This window comes from Aquarana catesbeiana, linkage group LG02, assembly GCF_042186555.1.
Source record: "Aquarana catesbeiana isolate 2022-GZ linkage group LG02, ASM4218655v1, whole genome shotgun sequence".
NCBI classification, from domain to species: Eukaryota; Metazoa; Chordata; class Amphibia; order Anura; family Ranidae; genus Aquarana; species Aquarana catesbeiana.
Genome location: NC_133325.1, coordinates 415,405,689 through 415,427,396, shown reverse-complemented (window position 1 = coordinate 415,427,396; position 21,708 = coordinate 415,405,689). Strand labels below are relative to the sequence as shown.

Genomic DNA, 21,708 nt, shown 5'->3' with positions numbered 1-21,708 from the left:
TAACGAGCGATCACAGGGTGATGGTGATCGGGTCTGTGCACAAGCACTGCAGGAACAAGCCTCTGGTGGCGTGCATGCCTGCCCCATACCCGGGAATGCAGGATCATATATATATATATATATATATATATATATATATATATATATATATACGTGATCCTGCGCAGCGCAGCCACCCTGTAGATGTAAATCTGCTATGGGATGGTCAGCAAGTGGCTATAGTATTTTTCTTCAATTCTTCCACAGAAGCTACATAAAAGGTTATAGAGGTAAACAGGAGAGTAAGGGGGAGGAGGGACAGCCCAGCACGGACAGTAAATAGGCACTCCCAAAAAAAGGCTGAAATGGAAGGAGAGAGGATGAACTTTGGCTGTGCTAGGGAATTGACTCTTCCTGTGGTCATTTTTTTCTTCCTCTTTAGTATTCCAGTGTAAAATCTCCAGCATCCTCCTGCATCCAGGAATCTGCAAGTGCTGCGTACAGCCGCCCATACAAATAAATAGCTGTAAGCGGCTGTTCTTGTGTAAACACTAAGGCTGGGTTCACACTAGTGCGAATTGGATGTGGATTTCACCGCATCCAATTCACACAGCAGGAGATTGTGACCGGCTCTCTATGAAGCCGGTTCACACATCTCAGCAGCGGCTCCGATGCAATTTGCACACGAGCCCTGTGCATCTTTTGGTCCGTTTCAGGTCCGAATTCAGCCAAAAATACAGGCTGAAATCAGACCTGAAACGGTGAATGGAGATGCACCGGACTCCTGCTGTGAGCCCCTGCATGCTGCGGTGTGAACCCAGCCTGAAGGTTAGCGCGACAGCATTTAAATGCGCATACTGTGCATTTCCCAGAATGCACCACTTTCGTGTTTAGTGAAATACATTGTATGCGCATGCACAAACACCGATGCATAAGCCATAATGGCTGCTTACAGCCATTTACTTGTGTCGGTAGCTGCACATGGTACCTGTGGCTTTCCTAGCATGGGAAAGTCCTAGAGAATTTATGCTAGATGACTTTGCAGCCTCAAAATCTCCATGTGCATGCTACCTAAAGGCCTGTTGCAAGTGAGGAAAAAAATATTTATGGCACAGAAACACTGAAAGTAAAATATTTATTTAGTTTTCTGTACTTTTACCTGCGGTTTTTAAATTGTTGACAGGGTCCCCTTAATAAAATACTAACGATCTTGATCTTTCCCCAAGCTTTTTTTTATACCTGAAAGTTGCTGCGAGTCAGCACATAGCATTCCTACAAAACTGAGTGGTCCAAAATGTTAAACCTACAAAAATATTTCATTGTCTACTAAACAGGCAGGTTAATGTTTTTGTTGGCTAAGGGAGCTCCCATTGCATGGGACTATGACTCTGTTTGCTAGTATAAATGACTATTTCAAGCACAAGAATATGTAGATGGGATTTTTAGGGTGCTATAATTTATAAATATAATATCTGAACACAGATTAAAAATCCAACATTTTATTGGTTACAATATTAAAAGCTGGATTAAAATATAAACACATTGTTTACATGATCATTGATGCTCTTATATTTGCGGCGATGTAACAGTTTAAGCTCCCAACACGTTTCGCCCAATGAGTTTCGCCTAATGTCAAACATGTTGGGAGCTTACACTGTTACACTGCTGCAAATATAAGCGTATCAATGACCTGGTAAACAATGTGTTTATATTTTAATCCAAATGGCTTTTAATATTGTAATCAATAAAATGTTGAATTTTTTAACCTGTTGTGTTTAGATATTATATTTATTAATTGTAGCACCCTAAAAAATCCCATCTACATATTTTTGTGCTTGAATTACTATTAAAGGGATGTGGTGCCGTATATTCATGTGTCATACACCCACACCATAGATACTCAATGCCTAGTATAAATGACTGTTTTCTAATAGGTTAATGACTATTGACAACGTCGTTATATTACCAGACAGTACAAAACAGAAGAGTTATGCAGACCATCAGAGACCTCCCCCACTTGTTTTCTAACAAGAGTTAGATAGATGAAAGAACTTGCAGTTCCCATGTGTATTCCACCTCCGCCCAATGGAAACCCAACTCAAGCAAATAGATTCTTTCTATCTACCAGGGCAGCATTAAGCAGCAGTTCTCTGCATGCATTGTAAAATTAGGCACGGTGATTACAATGAGATGGATGAGACATGGGAATTGGCACATATTTTTCTTATGTATGTTATTTTGCTTATATGACTAAGGACCTAATTCAAATTGTATCACTAATCTAGATGGAAAGTTATTTATATCAAAGATGATTTGTTTCAAAATGGTGGCTGAAACATATTTAGTATGTGTAAACGAGAGATCTAAATGGATAAAACATTTCAGCCCACACACTGAATAATGACCTATTTAATCTATTGGTAGAGACCTGGGCAAGACAGTGGCTAAAGATGGATTATGTAAATCAAAGCTAATTACGTAAATAAGTATTCTTGCAAGAGTCATTTACTTTATAGTTAACGCTTGAACGTTTCTTTCACAACTTCATTATTGCATATTGGTGGACATTTATCAGATCAGGCTGAAGAAAAAAGTGTAATGCCTTGCAGCAATACTGAAATAATTTTCTGTAGTACATTAATGCACCAGCATAGAAATAGGGCTTTCAGAACCACTGCTCAAAATGGCACCTGATCCATGAGGGCCATAGGGTCTCTCTGACGCCCTTTGCCCTCTGGTTTAAGTACAGTAAATTTATGACCATTTAGGGCCTCATGCACACTGGACGTTTATCTATCTCTCCTAGATGCCTTGCCTCCTGGCAGCGGCATTTTGGCAGAAAAATGAATGAATTGACACTCAAGTGCTAAACGTGCCTAGTGTGCCTAGTGTGTTCTTGGATGCGTTGGTGGTGGTCTTTTTTTTCAGCCTCTAAACGCCCTTGTCTCAAACTCCTCTGTGTGCATGGACACATAGGTTAACATGCAGGGGCATTTAGAGGCAGGAAAAAAGGAAATGCCAAACTTCCCTGAAAAAACATCCAGTGTGCATAAGGCCTTAAAAGGTGCACCAGAGGTATACTGTATATGAAATATGGGCAGGGCAGGGAAGACTTGTTTTGGAATTCAGTCCAGAAGAAGCACTGGGTTATTAGCTCACTGCAGGCAGTTAGGAGCACACTATTATATATAAGAAGAATGGAATATAAGAACAATGGTGACATGCATCTCAGCCTCTCTCAAGTTCACAGGTGCACAAAGTAAGAGCCCATTCACACCAGAAACTGCACATAAGTGGACGTTTTTGACTGCATGTTTGTATGCATTTAAAGCGTGCTTGATGAGAGCTTGGTGGACTTGAATGCGTCTTGCATGCTTTTTATGCTGCATTTAGCACTGTGTTTGAAGTGCATTTTTCTATACGTTTTTGGGCTTGGCTTTCTTGGCTTAAAGGGTTGCGGTGCAGTGCATTTGAAGCGTGTTTGTGGTGCGTTTGTAGCGCATTTGTAGCCCGTTACCTGCATTCGTGGTGCGGAAAAATGCAGCATGCTCTACTTTTTTTTAACTGCGCTGAACTGCACTGCAATGATGTGAACTATGCTCATATGATTACCTTGATTTTGGGCTGTCCATGCAGTTGGAGAGCAGTTCAAAATGCATCCAACTGCATCCAACTGCGTTCGGTGTGAAAGGGCCCTAAGACTTTATTGTTTTGCTTTGGTTATATATTATCTTCAAGGAAATGTTAGCATTTACACAAAATAAGACATAAAAAGGAATATCTTTACTGAATTAAAGTTGTAAAAAAGTGCTCTGTGCAATGGTTTTGCACAATGATTTTAAATTGACCCCGCTCCACCAACATCCCATAGTTTGGTACCATTGCAGCAAACCCAATTTTAAAGCGTGACATGTTAGGTATAAAAAAATGCAACACCCTTTTATTCTCTAGGGCCTTAGCTTATTCTTAGGGTGGCTGCGCTGCGCAGGATCACGTATATATATATATATATATATATATATATATATATATATATATATATATATATATAATGTTTGGGGGTCCTAAGTATTTTTCTAGCAAAATAAATTATAATTTTTATATGTAGGAGAGAAATGTCAGAATTGGCCTGGGTGGCAAGAGGATATACAGTATCTCACAAAAGTGAGTACACCCCTCACATTTTTGTAAATATTTTATTATATCTTTTCATATGACAACACTGAACACTGAAATGACACTTTGCTACAATGTAAAGTAGTGAGTGTACAGCTTGTATAACAGTGTAAAATTGCTGTCCCCTCAAAATAACTCAACACACAGCCATTAATGCCTAAACCGCTGACAACAAAAGTGAGTACAAGTGAAAATGTCCAAATTGGGCCCAAAGTGTCAATTTTGTGTGGCCATCATTATTTTCCAGCACTGCCTTAACCCTCTTGGTCATGGAGTTCACCAGAGCTTCAAAGGTTGGCACTGGAGTCCTCTTCCACTCCTCCATGATGATATCACAGAGCTGGTGGATGTTTTGGCCAATTTGGACATTTTCACTTAGGGGTGTACTCACTTTTGTTGCCAGCGGTTTAGACATTAATGGCTGTGTTTTGAGTTATTTTGAGTGGACAGCAAATATACACTGTTATAGAAGCTGCTCATTCACTACTTTACATTGTAACAAAGTGTCATTTGTTCAGTGTTGTCACATGAAAATATCTAATAAAATATTTACAAAAAATGTGAGAGGTGTACTCATCTTTTTGAGATACTGTATCAGTAAGGTTTGTTTGATATTTAATCTAATTCTGAACCATCCGCAGCTTCATTATTTACATGATTTTAAATTCTAAACACCGGAAGCGTGCATGTGTTGCAGAGTTTCTTTTTAAATGCTCCCTAGAATACACATTATTTTTTTCATTCTCCCCATACACAATAAGACTATTTTATAACTGCCAAATAGGTCACTGGACATATTTCTCTAAAGTGGTAGTAAAGCTAACTTAAAAATGTTCCCTTCCCCTCCTCCGGCCTATCCTGCATACCCCGTGTAAAAAAGATCTGCATACTTACTTTTTTAATCCAGTCCTGTCAAGGGATCCTGCACCCCTAGCTCCCCTGTGTAGGGGAGTGCTCAACAATGGCTGTTAATTCTGGGAGCCATGATGTCACCCATAAGATCCTATGGCCTAGCCAATGATACCATTCAATCCTCTCTCCTGCAACAGCTACTCACTGACACAGGGAAGCTGGAGCTGCAAGATCACGTGACTAGACTAAAGCAGGTTAAAAATAAGTAAGCACGTATATCTTTTTTGCACAGGGTATGCTGGATAGGTAGAAGTAGAAGGGAGGGTTTTATTTTTAATTAAGTTAATGTTAGGCTTTTCTTCCACTTTAAACATTAGTAAGAGTTGTTTATAGATGTCTTCTTCTTTGCATGTAAATAGGTATTGCTGGCTTCAAATACAGTGGGGTTGATTTACTAAAACTGGAGAGTGCAAAATCTGGTGCAGCTGTGCATTGTAGCGAATCAGCTTGTTCAATTAAGTTTTGCCAAAAAAACCCAGAGGCTGATTGGTTTCTTTGCACAGTTGCACCAGATTTTGCAGGCTCCAGTTTTAGTAAATCAATCCCTATGTGTTTCGGTAAGGTGTGGTAAAATGCATATTATATTGCATGCAGTGCAATGCAGTGTACAACAATTTGTATATGCTTGTGCAATGGTAATTGATAGCAATAATATTAACAACAATAATAGCAATAATAACTGAAGGTTAAAACATACATTTCTATAAATGTGTCCAGCAAGAAACCGAACATGTGAGAAAAATGCCAGATAATTGCCAGATCCTTTCCGTGCTAACGCTACTATAGACTTTAGCAAACGGTCATGGATGCATCATTTGACTGTCCTCAGACTACAGTATCCAATAACTTGCTAAGTTGACCTTCACACGAAGAAGAGAAGATGCTGTCTGTGCCTAATGGCACCTGGCTTGCAGCATTTGCAGGTACCCACAGATATACAGATCACTGTTATCTAGTGTCCATGGCAATGTTTACAGTAGTTTACAATGATTAATAATGCTTTCTGTTTTGGGTACACTAACAGAATGCAGTATGTGAATTAACTAAGATAAATAATTCCGTCAGTGTCCCTCCCTACAAGCTATCCCCTTCCCCCAGACATCAAATATTTTAGGACTCGCTGACCAAGCCTGCCAATCAGTATTTTAATTATTTTAAACTTCACATTTTTTATCTTCCTTTTATTAATCATGAAGACATTTTATTTCTCTTCTTGATGCAATAAACCTTATCTCTGCATTATGATTTTTTTTTACCTGTAAGTCTCCTTTGGGTAGACATTTAAAGGCCCTGAAACTGCTGCTGGGCACCGCCATGTTGGATGTAATATCAACAGCCTCAGAGCTGTCACTCAAACAACAATTTATATGACACTTCCTTCCTCCCCAAGATAAATTAAAGGTTATGTAACAAGGGGAAGAAAGGGCTGGAGAAGTTGGGCCATCACAGACAGTAATTAGACACTGCCAGTTGATCAGAAGGCTGTGAACTGCAAGGAGGGTGGAAGCTGAGAATTGACTCTTTCTGGAGTAGTCAAATTTTCTGGCAAGTTCAAAGGCACATTGCAATTTAATAAAAACAATTAATGGAATAGAAAAACACCATGGGTAAGTATATAGAATACTTTATATAATGTGCTTTTGCTTAAAATGTATTATACGTTGGTGACAGGGTCTCTTTAAGAAATTGGCTACATTCCCAGATAACATGAAAAACTCATCCAGGGAACATTCTATGTTTTTTTTATTTTTTGTCCCTTCTCATGTAATGCCCTGTACACACGGTCGGACTTTGTTCAGACATTCCGACAACAAAATCCTAGGATTTTTTCCAATGGATGTTGGCTCAAACTTGTCTTGCATACACACGGTCACACAAAGTTGTCGGAAAATCCGATCGTTCCGAACGCGGTGACGTAAAACACGTACGTCGGGACTATAAACGGGGCAGTGGCCAATAGCTTTCATCTCTTTATTTATTCTGAGCATGCGTGGCACTTTGTCCGTCAGATTTGTGTACACACGATCGGAGTTTCCAAACTTTGTGTGTCAGAAAATCCAATGGAAAATGTGTGATGGAGCCTACACACGGTCGGAATTTCCGACAACAAGGTCCTATCACACATTTTCCGTCGGAAAATCCGACCGTGTGTACGGAGCATAAGAATCTTATCCAAGCATCTTATCTGAAGCACAATATATTTGTTGTTTAAAAACAACAGATAATGGTGGTTCTAAATATATATATATATATATATATATATATATATATATATATATATATATATATATATATATATATATATATATATATATATATATATATATATTGTGACAAGCTGCAAGTTGGGGGTTTTGTAGCTCATTGGTAATGCAAAACAGTGAGTTGCTACAATGTCAGAAGTGTCCTTTCAGGGCTTTTTCTGCCCACTTTTATTTAAAACGGCAAAGAAAAAGTTCCACAAACATAATATCAGTTGCCCATGCAGTTTCAAAAAACTTCAAAAAAACTAAAAAGTATTCAGCCTCCTGGCTCTCTTTGCAGCTTTACTGATTTCACTTACTACTTTTGGTCCTCCTGACCATCAAACACATCCCAGTGCACGTTCACCAACCACTGTACCTTTGTCAGCTGGTTTCTTATCCTGCAGCTCCTGGCTGCTATGTCCCTCACAGGCTTGTGTCTCTGTCTGTCTTGTCCTGGACAGCACGGTGCAGATGTGCACCTCTCTCTGCTCCCAACACACACAAGAAGCCAGCACACACAAGCACCATTAGTGTGCCTGTTTTTTTTTAGAAAACCTGTCCCAGACTGCCATATTAGCCAGTGGCACAGCCTCGCCCTGCCACTAAATATATATATATATATATATATATCTATATAGATCTATATAGATATATATAAATATCTATATAGATCTATATAGATGTATATATATCTATATAGATATATATATATACATCTATATAGATATATATATATATATATATATATATATATATATATCTATATATCTATATAGATATATATATATATAGATATACATCTATATATATATATATATATATATATATATATATATATATATATATAGATGTATATCTATATATATATATATATATATATATCTATATATATATATATATATATACACAGTTTATATATTCAAAAAAAGTAGCAACAAAGCTGATGGACAAATGGATCACAGCTAAAAGAACAATAAGCCTAAGATACAAAACACAACCATATTAAAGTTAAACTACATAAAGCATTTTCAGAGGCCTGTCATACCTGAAGGTATTCTGAGATTAATTTGTAGATATGGGGGATGATATGTTCTTATACAAATCCTTCTTGTGTCCATTAAGAACACTGCTGGGGACTCATCTCTGCCTCATGTAAGCCTGAGATGACTGACGTAACAGTGTATTGCTCTAAGCTAATAATATAAAATACTCAAATAGTGATTTTGGAATGTTTTGCATGCATACCTGTACATAGCTTTATGTGAGACAATCTGTTGTTTAGATCTTTGTTGTATAAGAAATATGCATTACCAGTGTGATTTGATGTAAGGAATTATTCATGGCTAGCAGTGAGGAATATGTGATTAATTTGTCACACAACTAGATGCGGCTCTGTCTGATATTGTCAGATTTTACACACGGCAATGACTGCTTTGTGTTCGTAACATTATATATCATAATGTGTCTTTTAATACATTATTTTTATATACATTATTTTTCTTTTTATTCTTCCCTCAGGTCAGAACTGTAGTTTCAATCTACATGAGCCCAATGGAACAGTAGAAAGTCCGGGATTCCCATATGGATATCCAAATTATGCCAACTGCACGTGGATAATTAGTACAGAGGCTAAAAATCGAATACAATTGTGGTTCCATTCATTTGCCTTAGAAGAAGACTTTGATGTTTTGTCTGTATATGATGGAGAGCCAGTAGCTGAGAACCTGCGGACAAGGTAAGTTGCAAAAATATTATGTATGAATATAATTTTCTTTAAAAAAATTAATGAATGACTGTTTCTAAATTGTTTCTTTTCGATAACTCCTATGAAGTTTTCCCAAGATAAATTAAGATTGCCAATATAGAAAACCAGTGTGGTTACATTATTCAGCATTCCCACTATAATTAGGAATATAAGGGGGGGGGATGCCAACTGGATGTTAAAAGTTCTGAACTTTTAACATCCAGTTGTCGCCTCCCCCCTCCTATTCTCTGCTATTGACTTGTCTACAGAGGTAATGGACACCCTCTGAGGATGGCTGTCTTCTTTATTCTGAAATACCAGTTACCAGCATTGAACATGATTTGTAATTAAGGACATTACACCTTTTGGAGTGCCAGAATCCCTCTTTTTTATCTGACAGTTTAATTAGGAAAAAAAGGCAATGGAAATATGTTTATAAGAATTTAGCATAGTCTGTGTGTCTCCACAGTCGTTATATATAAGTAAGTCAGTTGATCATTAATAGTCTACAAAAGCCATTTTCCCTTGCCTTTCCACTGGTTGATTTACTAAAACCGGAGAGTGCAAATTCTGGTGCAGCTCTCCATAGAAATCAGCTTCTAGGTTTTTTGTCAAAGCTTAATTGAACAAGCTGGAATTAGAAGCTCATTGGCTACCATGCACATTTGCAGATGATTTTGCACTCTCCAGCTCTAGTAAATCAACCCCACAGAGTTACATAAAACCACTGCACTTATGGTAAAATAATTGTAAGAAAAACAAAGGGAATTGTAAAGTATAATACAAGAGAATGGGATAAAAAAAAAATAGGTTATGGTCAGAAAAGTGGTTTCTGTCTTGCAAAGTCCACTGCTCACTCTTCTCGTCCCTGGAAGTATTGAATTCATGGGTCCTAGACTGTCATGAAGACCCCCATCCTGTCATGTAGTATTGAAGATCATTTTGCATTGATTATTATCCAGGAGAGTTTAGCTCTTACCAAATCAACGGGATAGGCGATGTCTTCCGTGATCTGGCTATGAAATTTGTAGCCGCTATAAAATTATGGATATTAGCCTCCTGAATGGTCCAGAAATCTCCCCACTAAACCTGTTTAGCAATGCCTTGAATGGGGACTTGCTAAGATTTTATTTGGGTGAGAGAATATATGAAATTATATATCCTAATTCAGAATCATCTGACTTTTAGGCAAGACCACCATATATAGGTGAAGCATCAGGTATAAAGGAGGATAATCTGAATGAAACCATAGATCATCCTAACAACACCTTATAACTTGCTTCAATAATTAAAATGCTTATAATGTATTAGATGCCCTAACTGCTAGTTTATACCATTCTTCCAAAGTCATCTCCTCCCCCATGTTCTGTTTTCTTTGTTTTTTTTTTTACTTGGAAAGCCAATCTTTTAGAAGCTGGGGGTTATTAAATTTTTCTTGCAGGAGTGATCCAGCAGGATTCCTTCATTGTTGCACAGGTCAGCTATTCTCAAGTGTCCTTGGTTGGTTTACCTTGGGAAATCTTTGGGTTGAAAGCAGGGTTGTAGAGAATATGGGGCCAATGGATTGTAAGAGGCATTGGATTTGTGTCTTTTGTAAAGATAGTGCCAGAGACTGAGAGATATTGAAAGAGATGAGCACATAATGGTTGGTCTACTCCTTGATGGGAGTCACATTGGGTGCTCAATTCGCTTGGGGCTAGCCGATTGTGATCTGATTGTGGTCCTTGTGGGACAAGGGTTTTAAAAGTGGAATATTATTTATTAATTCTCCTTGTTTTTTAGGGGTATACAATATATGCTTATGAACTCTAGGCTGTTTGTCATCCCAAATTAATTTTAACAATCTCTTTTAGAAATGGAGAAGGTCAGATCTCTGGATTTCTATTGGAAACATTCTAAATAAATAAAAGGGTGTTGATTTACTAAGGGCAAATCGGGTTTTCATTCTGCTAGGAGAGTTGCATTTTGCCAGGGAATTTGCCCCAGAGCTTTGTGAATGAGTCAAAGCTCTACTGACTTCCTTCATCCAATCATGTGCAAGCAAGCAAAATTGCAGTTTTTTTCCTTGCATGTGATTGGCAGTTGTACCACATTCAGCAAGCTCTGGGGCAAACTCCTTTGCAAAGTGCAGCTTCTCTTGCAATGTGAACACCCTGTTTCTGTTTAGTAAATCCACCCTAAAATCTCTGAACATTCATCATAATAGAAGGCAATCTTCAAGGAAGATGGGAACGAAGACCAGCTCTCCATATCTTTCGAGAGTTTTTTGAATAACTGTTTCTAACTTCTACGGTTTCTTTAACGTACATTCTGTTTGGAGTAATCTTTACACACGCCTCAATATACTACTGGTGTCATGGATCAATGTCTCAGCAGATCCCTGTGTGAAGACACTTAAGCTATCTATGATTATAGGGTTCATAGCACATTTACAGTTAAACCTAATCTGCTTACCTTGGAAACTAGAATTCTGTTCAGCATAAATAGCCAAGATCCTAGTTCTGCACACCTAAACTCTGGTCTTTGTTGGGAAATGACAATAAAGAGAATTTATAAATCATAATCATAATAATGATTTAACAATAACATCCTGTGTTTCCTAGCATTATTCTGTGTTTGTACATTCTTATTTATGTAGAATTTAAATCAATGGTAATGATTAGATTAGCGGTTAAGGATAAGAATTAGTATTGAAGGTCTCAGAATCATAAATATCATTCTATTTAATTTATCTTTTTCTATCCTATTTTATCTATCTATAAGATTTAGTTTTTTATTTACATCTGAATTACAATAAATTCATAATGGGTTGATTATGAGGATTATATTTTAAGCTGTAAATTACTTTTAATTGATCAGGATTGTCCTATAAGTTAACATAGACATTAAGTAATACTTCTGTCATTTCGTCTGGCCATTTTTAATCTTATATAAATAGATAGATCCGCGCTTAGGACAGTATAAGAGCTGCTGCCTATCTCTAATTAGTACCCCTAGGGGTCTAATTGCATAGATTCACTCCGATGCAGCTTTTATATTATCCCATGACACGCCCCAATGTTGTAAAAAGAGATAGTGCTGACCAAACTCTTTTCAAATTTCTGGTAGAGGCAGTAAGCCAGTTGCATGAGTAATGCCCCATACACACGATCAGAAATTCCATCAGAAAAAACTTGGATGGTTTTTCCAACGGAATTTCGCTCAAGCTTGCCTTGCATACACACGGTCACACAAAAGTTCTCTGAGCTTTCGACTGCCAAGAACGCAGTGACGTACAACACTACGACGAGCAGAGAAAATGAAGTTCAATGCTTCCGAGCATGCGTCAAATTGTTTCCGAGCATGCGTGATTTTTTGCGCGTCCAAATTGCATACAGACGAACGCATTTTCGGATAGGAACTTTTTCTGATCGAAAAATAGAGAACCTGCTCTCAATCTTTTGCTGGCTGGAATTCTGCCAGCAAAAGTCCGATGGAGCATACACACGGTCGAAATTTCTGACCAAAATCTTACATCTGACTTTTGCTGGCAGAATTTCTGATTGTGTGTATGGGGCATTAGGGAATTCACAGTAGTTTCTAGGAGATGTGACATATTTTTAAACTAAAAAAAACACAGTTGCCATGGTAAAAAGTTAGAGTTTTTTGGTAGTTGTAAACATTTATGGACATTGCATTTAGACATTCAATTATGAAACTGCTTATTTAACAGCAATTTATATCAATATTATTGAAGCAGGCATTTTCCTTCTAAAAACTGAGCAAATTAAAGTACAGTAGTTCAGAAAAAGTACTGAGAAATTATATGCATGTTTAGTCTTTACACCACCTTTTTGAAATTGAATAATTAATTTTGGTAGATACATAAGGGGTTATCTACTAAAACTGGAGCGTGCAAAATCTGCTCATCATAGTAACCAATCAGCTTCAAGGTTTTATTGTCAAAGATTAATTGAAAAAGCTGACGTAAGAAGTTGATTGGCTACCATGCATAGCTGCACCAGATACTGAGTGCACCAGTTTTAGTAAATCTCCTTCATACCCTTAGTGAAATTATATGCTTAACATATTGGCCTATAAGATTCAACTGCTTTATGTTAAATATATGATTTAAGTATTACAAAGAGTATTAAGTATTACAAAGTATTACAAATCATGGTGTTATTATTATTATTATATAGTGGCAACAGTTTACACAGCGCTTACGGTATATATTGCTATACAATGCAATCAGGAATTAGAATTTGCACAAGTCAACATTGGGAGGTCACCAGATCACAACATCTAAATTCTGCTAACAGCACAATTGGATGAAGCATGATAGGAAACATGAAAAACGTGCATATAAAGGTTTTTTAGACAATAGTTTTTATCTGCAAGTATAGGCCAGAAGACAAAGAATTATGTACTGATAGAAAGAGCAGTTAAAGCTTAACTCTATCCAATTGTTAAAGACACAAATAAATGCAGTGGCTTAGGTAGCTGAATTTGGCATATCTGCCTTTTGCAATCCTCTATGCAGCGTAGCTCAGACTGGTAGAGGGAAAATATTCATAAAGAGAAAATGATGTGTGCTGTAATCAAGGGCAGACTGATACTCTTGGAACCACTAGTGAAAAATAGGTATGCAGTCCTATCTTATTGTCGACCTGTTAAAATTTTCAACACAACCACTGCAGTTAACAACACTACACTACAACAACATTGCCTATTTTTATCAGATACCACAATGTAACACAAAAAAATTATACTTTGCATTGTATTTATATCACAATCATACAAATATATTCAGAAAAAGAATTACTCTGAATTTCTACATATTTGTGCTTGGTGAACAACATCTAAGATGTATATAACAACAATAAATCAGAAAAACAGAAAACTACTGACACAGTAATTGATCAAGCAGTTGTATCTAAGTATTATCAAGATGACCAGTAATTGATTAAGCAAGTGTTGTTAAATATGATGATGATGATGATTGTACAGAGCTGAAAGTATTCTATAACCCACTCCTCAAGATGTTGACATTATTTCTGTAGACTATAGCAATGTCTCTCTAGTGAGAGTGAAGGAGAATAGGAAGATATATCAAGGATGTTGTCAGGCTAATGTTGCTAAGTATGATGAGCGTGATAAAGAGCTGAAACCATTGCATTACCCAGTCCTCAAGATGATGAAATTAGTTATGTGGAGTTACTGTGAACTTTAACTGTACCCACAATATTTGTATTTAAAATGTCAACTTCAAACCTCTTTGTAATATCTTTAAGATATAATTGTTTCTGTCTATGTAACCCCTCCATTTCCTGTTTGCTGACATCCTACAGGACTGGAATGAGTATCTGTTTTTTTGTATTCAGCTTTAAAAAAAAAATCTTACATAGTAACATAGTAGGTGAGGTTGAAAAAAGACACAAGTCCATCAAGTTCAACCTATGTGTGTGATTATATGTCAGTATTACATTGTATATCCCTGTATGTTGTGGTCGTTCAGGTGCTTATCTAATAGATTTTTGAAACTATCGATGCACCATGCTGAAACCACTGCCTGTGGAAGGGAATTCCACATCCTTTCCACTCTTAAAGTAAAGAACCCTCTACGCAGTTTAAGGTTAAATCTCATTTCTTCTAATTTTTAAGTGGCCATGTGTCTTATTAAACTCCTTTCCGTCAAAAAGTTGTCTGCCTATTGTGGGGTCACCAGTGTGGTATTTGTAAATTGAAATCATATCCCCTCTCGAGCGTCTCTTCTCCAGAGAGAACAAGTTCAGTGCTCGCAACCTTTCTTCATAACTAATACCCTCCAATTCCCTTATTAGCTTTGTTGCCCTTCTCTGTACTCTCTCCATTTCCAGTACATCCTTCCTGAGGACTGGAGCCCAGAACTGGACAGCATACTTCAGGTGAGGGCGGTCCAGAGTCTTGTAGAGTGGGAGAATTACTGCTTTATCTCTTGAGTTAACCCCCTTTTTAATGCATGCCAATATTTTGTTTGCTTTGTTAGCAGCAGCTTGGCATTCATTGCATGCCATTGCTGAACCTGTTATCTACTAGGACCCCTGGTCCTTTTTCATCCTAGATTCCCCCAGAGGTTCTCCCCCCCCCCAGTGAGTAGATTGCATTCATATTTTTGCCACCCAAATGCATTATTTTACATTTTTCCACGTTAAACCTCATTTGCCATGTAGTTGCCCACCCATTAATTTGTTCAGATCTTCTTTCAAGGTTTCCACATCCTGCGGAGAAGTTATTGCCCTGCTTAGTTTATTATTGTCTGCAAATACAGAGATAGAACTGTGTATCTCATCCTACAGGTCGTTTATGAACATATTAAATAGGATTGGTCCCAGCACTGAACCCTGGGGGACCCCACTTTCCACCCCTGACCATTCCGAGTACTCCAAATTTATCACTACTCTCTGAACCCTTGTAACCAGTTTTCAATCCATGTACTCACCCTGTGGTCCATGCCAACGGACCTTATTTTGTACAGTAGATGTTTATGGGGAACTGTGTCAAATGCTTTTGCAAAATCCACGTCTACAGGCCTTCCTTTATCTAGATGGCAGCTCACCTCCTCATAGAAGGTTAATAGATTGGTTTGGCAAGAATGATTCTTTATGATCCCATGCTGATTACTGTTAATGATACAGTTTTCTTTACTAAAATCTTGTATATAGTCCCTTATCATCCCCTCCAGGAGCTTGCATACTATTGATGTTAGGCTAACTAGTCATTAATTCCCAGGGATGTATTTTGGCCCTTTTTTAAATATTGGTGCTACATTGGCTTTTCTCCAATCAGCTGGAACCATTCCTGTCAGTAGACTGTCAGTAAAAATTAGGAACAATGGTCTGGCAATTACTTGACTAAGTTCCCTAAGGACCCTCGGGTGCAAACCATCTGGTCCCGGTGACTTATTAATGTTAAGTTTTCCAAATCTATCTCTAATTCTGTCCTCTGTTAGCCATGAGGGTGCTTCCTGTGATAAACACTGCAGTTTTGGTTACTGAAGCCCCCCGATTACTTCGTGAAGACTGAGGAGAAGAATAAATTCAATACCTTCACCATCTCTCCATCCTTTGCAACCAGATTTCCTTCCTCATTCTTTATGGGGCCAATATGGTCTATCCTCCCTTTTTTACTGTTTATATACTTAAAGAATTTCTTGGGATTTTTTTTTGCTCTCCTCCGCTATGTGTCTTTCATGTTCTATTTTAGCCGCCCTAGTTGCACCCTTACATTTCTTGTTGCATGCTTTGTAAAGTATGAATGCTAATGATGATTCCTCGGCCTTGTATTTTTTGAAGGCCTTCTCCTTTGCTTTTTTATGCATTTTTACATTTGAGTTAAGTCATCCAGGATTTTTGTTCACTCTTTTAAATTTATTTCCCAATGGGATGCACTTGCTCATGCCCTTATTTAATATGTTCTTAAAGCAAACCCATCTCTCCTCCGTGTTCTTTGTTCCTAAGATTCTATCCCAATTTATATCTTCTAGCAAGGTTCGTAGTTTAGGGAAGTTGGCTCTTTTGAAGTTCAGTGTCTTTCTATTTCCCTCATGTTTCCCGTTTGTGTGATTTATACTGAAGCTAATTGTCCTATGATCGCTGTCTCCTAAATTGCCCCTTTTTTCCACATCCATGATCAGGTCTGCATTGTTGGTAATCAGTAGGTCTAGCAACGCTTTGTTTCTAGTTGGTGCGTCTACCATCTGACCCATGAAATTGTCCTGCAAGACATTTAGGAACTGGCGAACCTTAGATGAATGCGTGGTTCCTTCCGCCCAGTCTATGTCTGGATAGTTAAAATCCCCCATTATGATGACACTTCCCATCCTTGCTGCTAATCCAAATTGTGATAGAAGCTCCGTCTGCCCTTCCTTCCTCAGGTTAGGGGGCCTATAGCATACTCCCAGTATTATTTTCCCCTTAGCTTCATCCCTTTGAAGCTCTACCCATAAGGATTCCACCTCCTCCCTAGCTCCCTTAGTGATGTCATCTCTCACATTCATGTGTACATTATTCTTGATATACAGGCATACCCCTCCCACTTTTTTTACCCTCTCTATCCCTGTGATAAAGGGACTACCCTTGAATGGTTGCCAGCCAATCATGAGAGCTGTTGAACCAAGTCTCTAAAAATGTCAGAAACCATGAATCAGACTGAGACAGAAGTACAATTAAATCACACATGTTTAATAATAATAAAAAAAAGGTAAGTAAGAGTAAACATAGTCAAAACATAGCCAGAGTTCTGGAACTGGAACGAATAGTCAGACAAGCCAAAACGTCAGGGAGCTAGAAGGAATGTCAGCCAAGCAAGTCTTTAACTGGAACAAAGGAGCGCATCTCTAGAGATGTGACCAAGGTGAAGGCAGAGTTCATCTGGACTGGACAGCTTAAGTAAGCAGGACCGACAAGCAGGATTATATACAGGTGAGTCACTGTGGAGAGATAGGAGCTGGCAATTAGCCGACAGCTGAGTGGCCAGATCAGAGATAGAAGGGCTTGGCCCAGCCCTGACACCACAAAATTGAAATCCTCCTCGTACAGTATGTCTAGTTCTCCCATCTTGTCCGCCAGGCTCCTGGCATTGGTGAACATGTCACGTAGTTTAGACCGGTCGCATACTGTCCATTTATTGGGTGTTCCGAGATTGCAAATAGGACTTGTTACTATACTTACCTTGGGTTTGTGTGCTTTAGTCAACCTACCACTAATGCCCCCAATACTACCCTCTGGAATATGTTCTGCACTGACTATCTCTACCTGTGAACCCTTCCCCCCATCGCCTAGTTTAAAAGCCCCTCTAACTTTTTGGGCATCTTCACTCCCAGCAGATCTGCACCCTCCTCATTTAGGTGCAGTCCATCCCTTCTATAGAACTGGTGACCGACTAAGAAGTCGGTCCAGTTATCCAGGAACCCAAACCCCTCCTTACTACACCAGCTCCTCAGCCACTTGTTTACTACCCTAATCTCCCTCTGCCTTTCTGGTTTGGCTTGATGTACTGGTAGTGTTCCTGAGAATACTACCTTGGAGGTCCTTTTCATCAATTTAGCTCCTAAGTCCCTAAAATTGTTCTTTAGGACACTCCATCTGCCTCTGACTTTGTCATTGGTGCCAACGTGCACCATGACAGCCAGGTCTTCCCCAGCCCCTGCCAATAATCTGTCCACCAGATCCATGATGTGCTGAACCTGAGCACCCGGTTGTAGAACAAAGGAAGAATTAGCAAATTTATCAAGGATGTCATCAAAAACTAAACATCTGCTGAGATCCCTCTCTGTGTTCAGTAAAATAGGGAATTTCAGAAGATCCTCTCCAAGAGGAGGCTGTGACCTGTTTTTAATCATTTTTAATTGGGCACAAAAAACAATTGTTTCTGCATTTACTGTATCTGATGTGGAAAAATGTTGGTCACTGCACATACTGCAAAAGAGTATACACATTGATTGATTAAACGCACGGCTAACCCTATATTACTAGTACAATGTAGCCAAAGTGCATGAGATGATAAACACATTTGTACAGTTCTAGCATTCAATGGCCATCAACAAAACTACACATCCAAAAAAGTAATTTTACTTATCTCTGTGTAAATGCAATTATTGGATCATGAACCAATTTGTAACACAAAATTATTATATATATTATTATTACTGTATATATACAATATTAAGAGAATATTAAGTAACCAAATAGTGAAGATGCTTTCATAATTGTAAGTACAATCTCAATTATTCCAAAGTACATAATGATTTATGGGAGAGGGGAGAAAGGAAAAAAGTAGGAAAGGGAGAGGAGAAGAAAAAAGGGGAAGAGAAAAGTAGGGAAGGAGGAAAGGTGAAAAGAAGGGAATGAGGGGGGGTGGAAAGGAAAAGGTTAAAGGAGAAGGAAAAAGAGGAGAAAAAGGGAACTGGAAAAGAAGGTGGGAGGAAGACTAAGGAAAATGAAGAAAAAAGAAAAATGTTGGCAAGGGGAAGGGTGAAGGGAAAAGGAAGGACAAGACGTATCACAAGCTATCTATATTAGCAAGAAAAGGGGAAAAACAGGAAAACGCCACTAAGTGTAGGAGATCTTAAAATGTTTATTTGTCCCCATAATGGGCTTACAAGATAAAACAAGCTCATCTAATTTCCAAACAAAATTGATGTCCTTTTTTTCCCACAAATAGAGCTTTCTTTTGGTGGCATTTGATCACCTCTGCGTTTTTTATTTTTTGCGCTGTAAACAGAAAAAGGGTCAATTTTGAAAGAAAAGCAATATTTTTTATTTTTTGCTATAATAAATATCTCAAAAACATATATAAAAAAACAAATTTCTTTCTCAGTTTAGGCTGATATGTATTCTTCTACATATTTTTGGTTAAAAAAATCACAATAAGCGTATATTGATTGGTTTGCGCAAAAGTTATAGCGTCTACAAAATAGGGGATAGATTTATGACATTTTTATTAATATTTTTTTTTATTAGTAATGGCAGTGATCTGCAGTTTTTATTGTGACTGCGACATTGTGGCGGACACATCGGACACTTTTGACACTATTTTGGGACCAGTGACATTTATACAGCGATCAGTGCTATTAAAATGCACTGATTACTGTGTAAATGACACTGGCAGGGAAGGGGTTAAACACTAGGGAGCGATCAAGGGGTTAAGTATGTCTTAGGGAGTGATTCTAACTGTGGGGGGGGGGTGGGCTCACTACAACATGACAGAGATCACTGCTTCCAATGACAGGGAGCAATAGCTCCCTGTCATGTTGCTAGGCAGAACATGGAAATGCCTTGTTTACATAGACATCTCCCCGTTCTGCCGCTCCGTGTCATGAATGCGGGCCCCCCCGGTGGACATCGGGTCCGCGGGACCCACAGGCACGCTCACGGAGCATGCGGCGGGCGCGCACCCACTAACTCGTGTCTTAAAGGGGACATACAGGTACACACATTTGCCCAGCCGTGCCATTGTGCCGATGTACCGTGCCATTGTGTCGCTGGTCGGCAAGCAGTTAATAACACGCAAGGAGAGCTTTTCCAACTGTTCCTGGAAAATTCCAAACAGGCTTTTTCTAGTTGTGCTACTAATAAGAAGTATTATTAAAGACCCCCCCCCCCCCCCCTCACTGTTCACTGTTCACACTGACATTGCTCTTTCCCTGAAACATCTTGTCCACACTGAATTTAGCAGCTTCTCTAAACCATTTTTTTGTGATTGACTGAAGTTTTACTTGACAATGTTACCTTGCTACCTTTTACTTTACTATAGGAGTGTTGTGCTTTTTTTTTACTGATCAGGGCCCTAACCTCTTCTGCATGCTTGTGAAGACTGACATCATATTTGCTAAGAGGCAAAACAAGCTCAAAAAAATGACCATCAATTTTATTAGGTTTATGCAAAGTATTAGCAGTTTCAGTTCTCCCTCTGCAAGCAAGGTGTACTTTTGAATTCAAAGAATGATATCCATTAGTATGTTCACAATCTCAAAGGTTTTCAAGAACCTTCTCCTTTTTCTTATTCTGCATGTTAACATCAATTAGAATTTCAGTATCTGCACTGCTTTCTGTAGACAGATATTCATTTGCTGCTACCAGAAGGTATGCATATCCCTCCCGTTTTACCTTTCCAACCAGTAATATATGGACATAGCCTGTTAGTACTGAAAACCATATAGGTTAATCAGGTTAATCAAATCACTTGTGTGTTCTACAGAAAAATAAATACATTTCTAAAAATGCCTTTGGAAAGGCAAAGCATTAGTTACATTACTTGGGTCTAATAGTGGCTGGATAGGGTGTCCTTTCAAAAAGTAAAATTTAGTAGTTGTACTAGATAAAGGATCTGGTTCCAAAAAATGGCTTAGACATGTAGAAGGTGTATCAGAAGTTGCAAAATAACTAAAAAAACCTGCGCAACCCCACACAAACAGGACTTGGTAAAGTAATATATACAGAAAACATATATAAAGTTTCAGCCCACTAACACTACTAGTGATATCACCTCACCTAGTATCAGACAAAAAGTAATAAAACTGTGCAGATCTACTAATCTGTAAATATGAATAAAGTGTGAATATATCACAATAAACAACAATAAATAAAAAGTCCAATCAATATTACATGTGAAAGTCCAAAGTCAAAAGTCACAGTGCAATACTGGAATATGTGCCCATATACAGATACACAATCCAAGTCCACTGTGCAAAACATGAAAACACACTCCTCTCATAGTGATTTAGTCCTCATATGGTGCACTTCTCTCCATGACACTCCAAACTGCTCATCTTGTGGCATTACCTTGGTGTTAGAATGAGGTCAGAAAGCACACGTGTCTCCTCATAGGATAATATTATGGTTATAGTCTTCTTCACAGATGTCCCAAAAGGTAAGCAGCTCACAAGAGTTTCTCATACAAATCAAACCCTCTCACTGACAGTTTTATTATTAAACCTTAGGTATAAAAACACAATAATAGCTCTTGTATTAAGACAGATCACAAATCTAATAAAACAATGGTCGCAACTTCCTTTATCCTGGATAGGGAAGATTAATGCAATCAAAATGACTATTCTACCCAAATTGCTTTATCTATTCAGAGTCCTCCCTATTCCAATTCCTTCCTATTTTTTGAGAATAGTACAAAAAA

The 21,708-nt window shown here is 38.1% G+C and overlaps 1 protein-coding gene across 3 annotated transcripts in view; it reads left to right on the top strand.

The window, feature by feature from the left end:
* The window catches only part of CSMD2 (CUB and Sushi multiple domains 2), a 1,533,565-nt gene that overhangs the window by 170,704 nt on the left and 1,341,153 nt on the right, over window positions 1-21,708 (top strand). For all 3 annotated transcript variants that reach the window (XM_073615428.1, XM_073615429.1, XM_073615430.1), the window contains exon 2: window positions 8,832-9,048. In XM_073615428.1, the coding sequence (XP_073471529.1) occupies window positions 8,832-9,048 (217 nt within the window). The remainder of the gene's footprint in view (window positions 1-8,831; window positions 9,049-21,708) is intronic.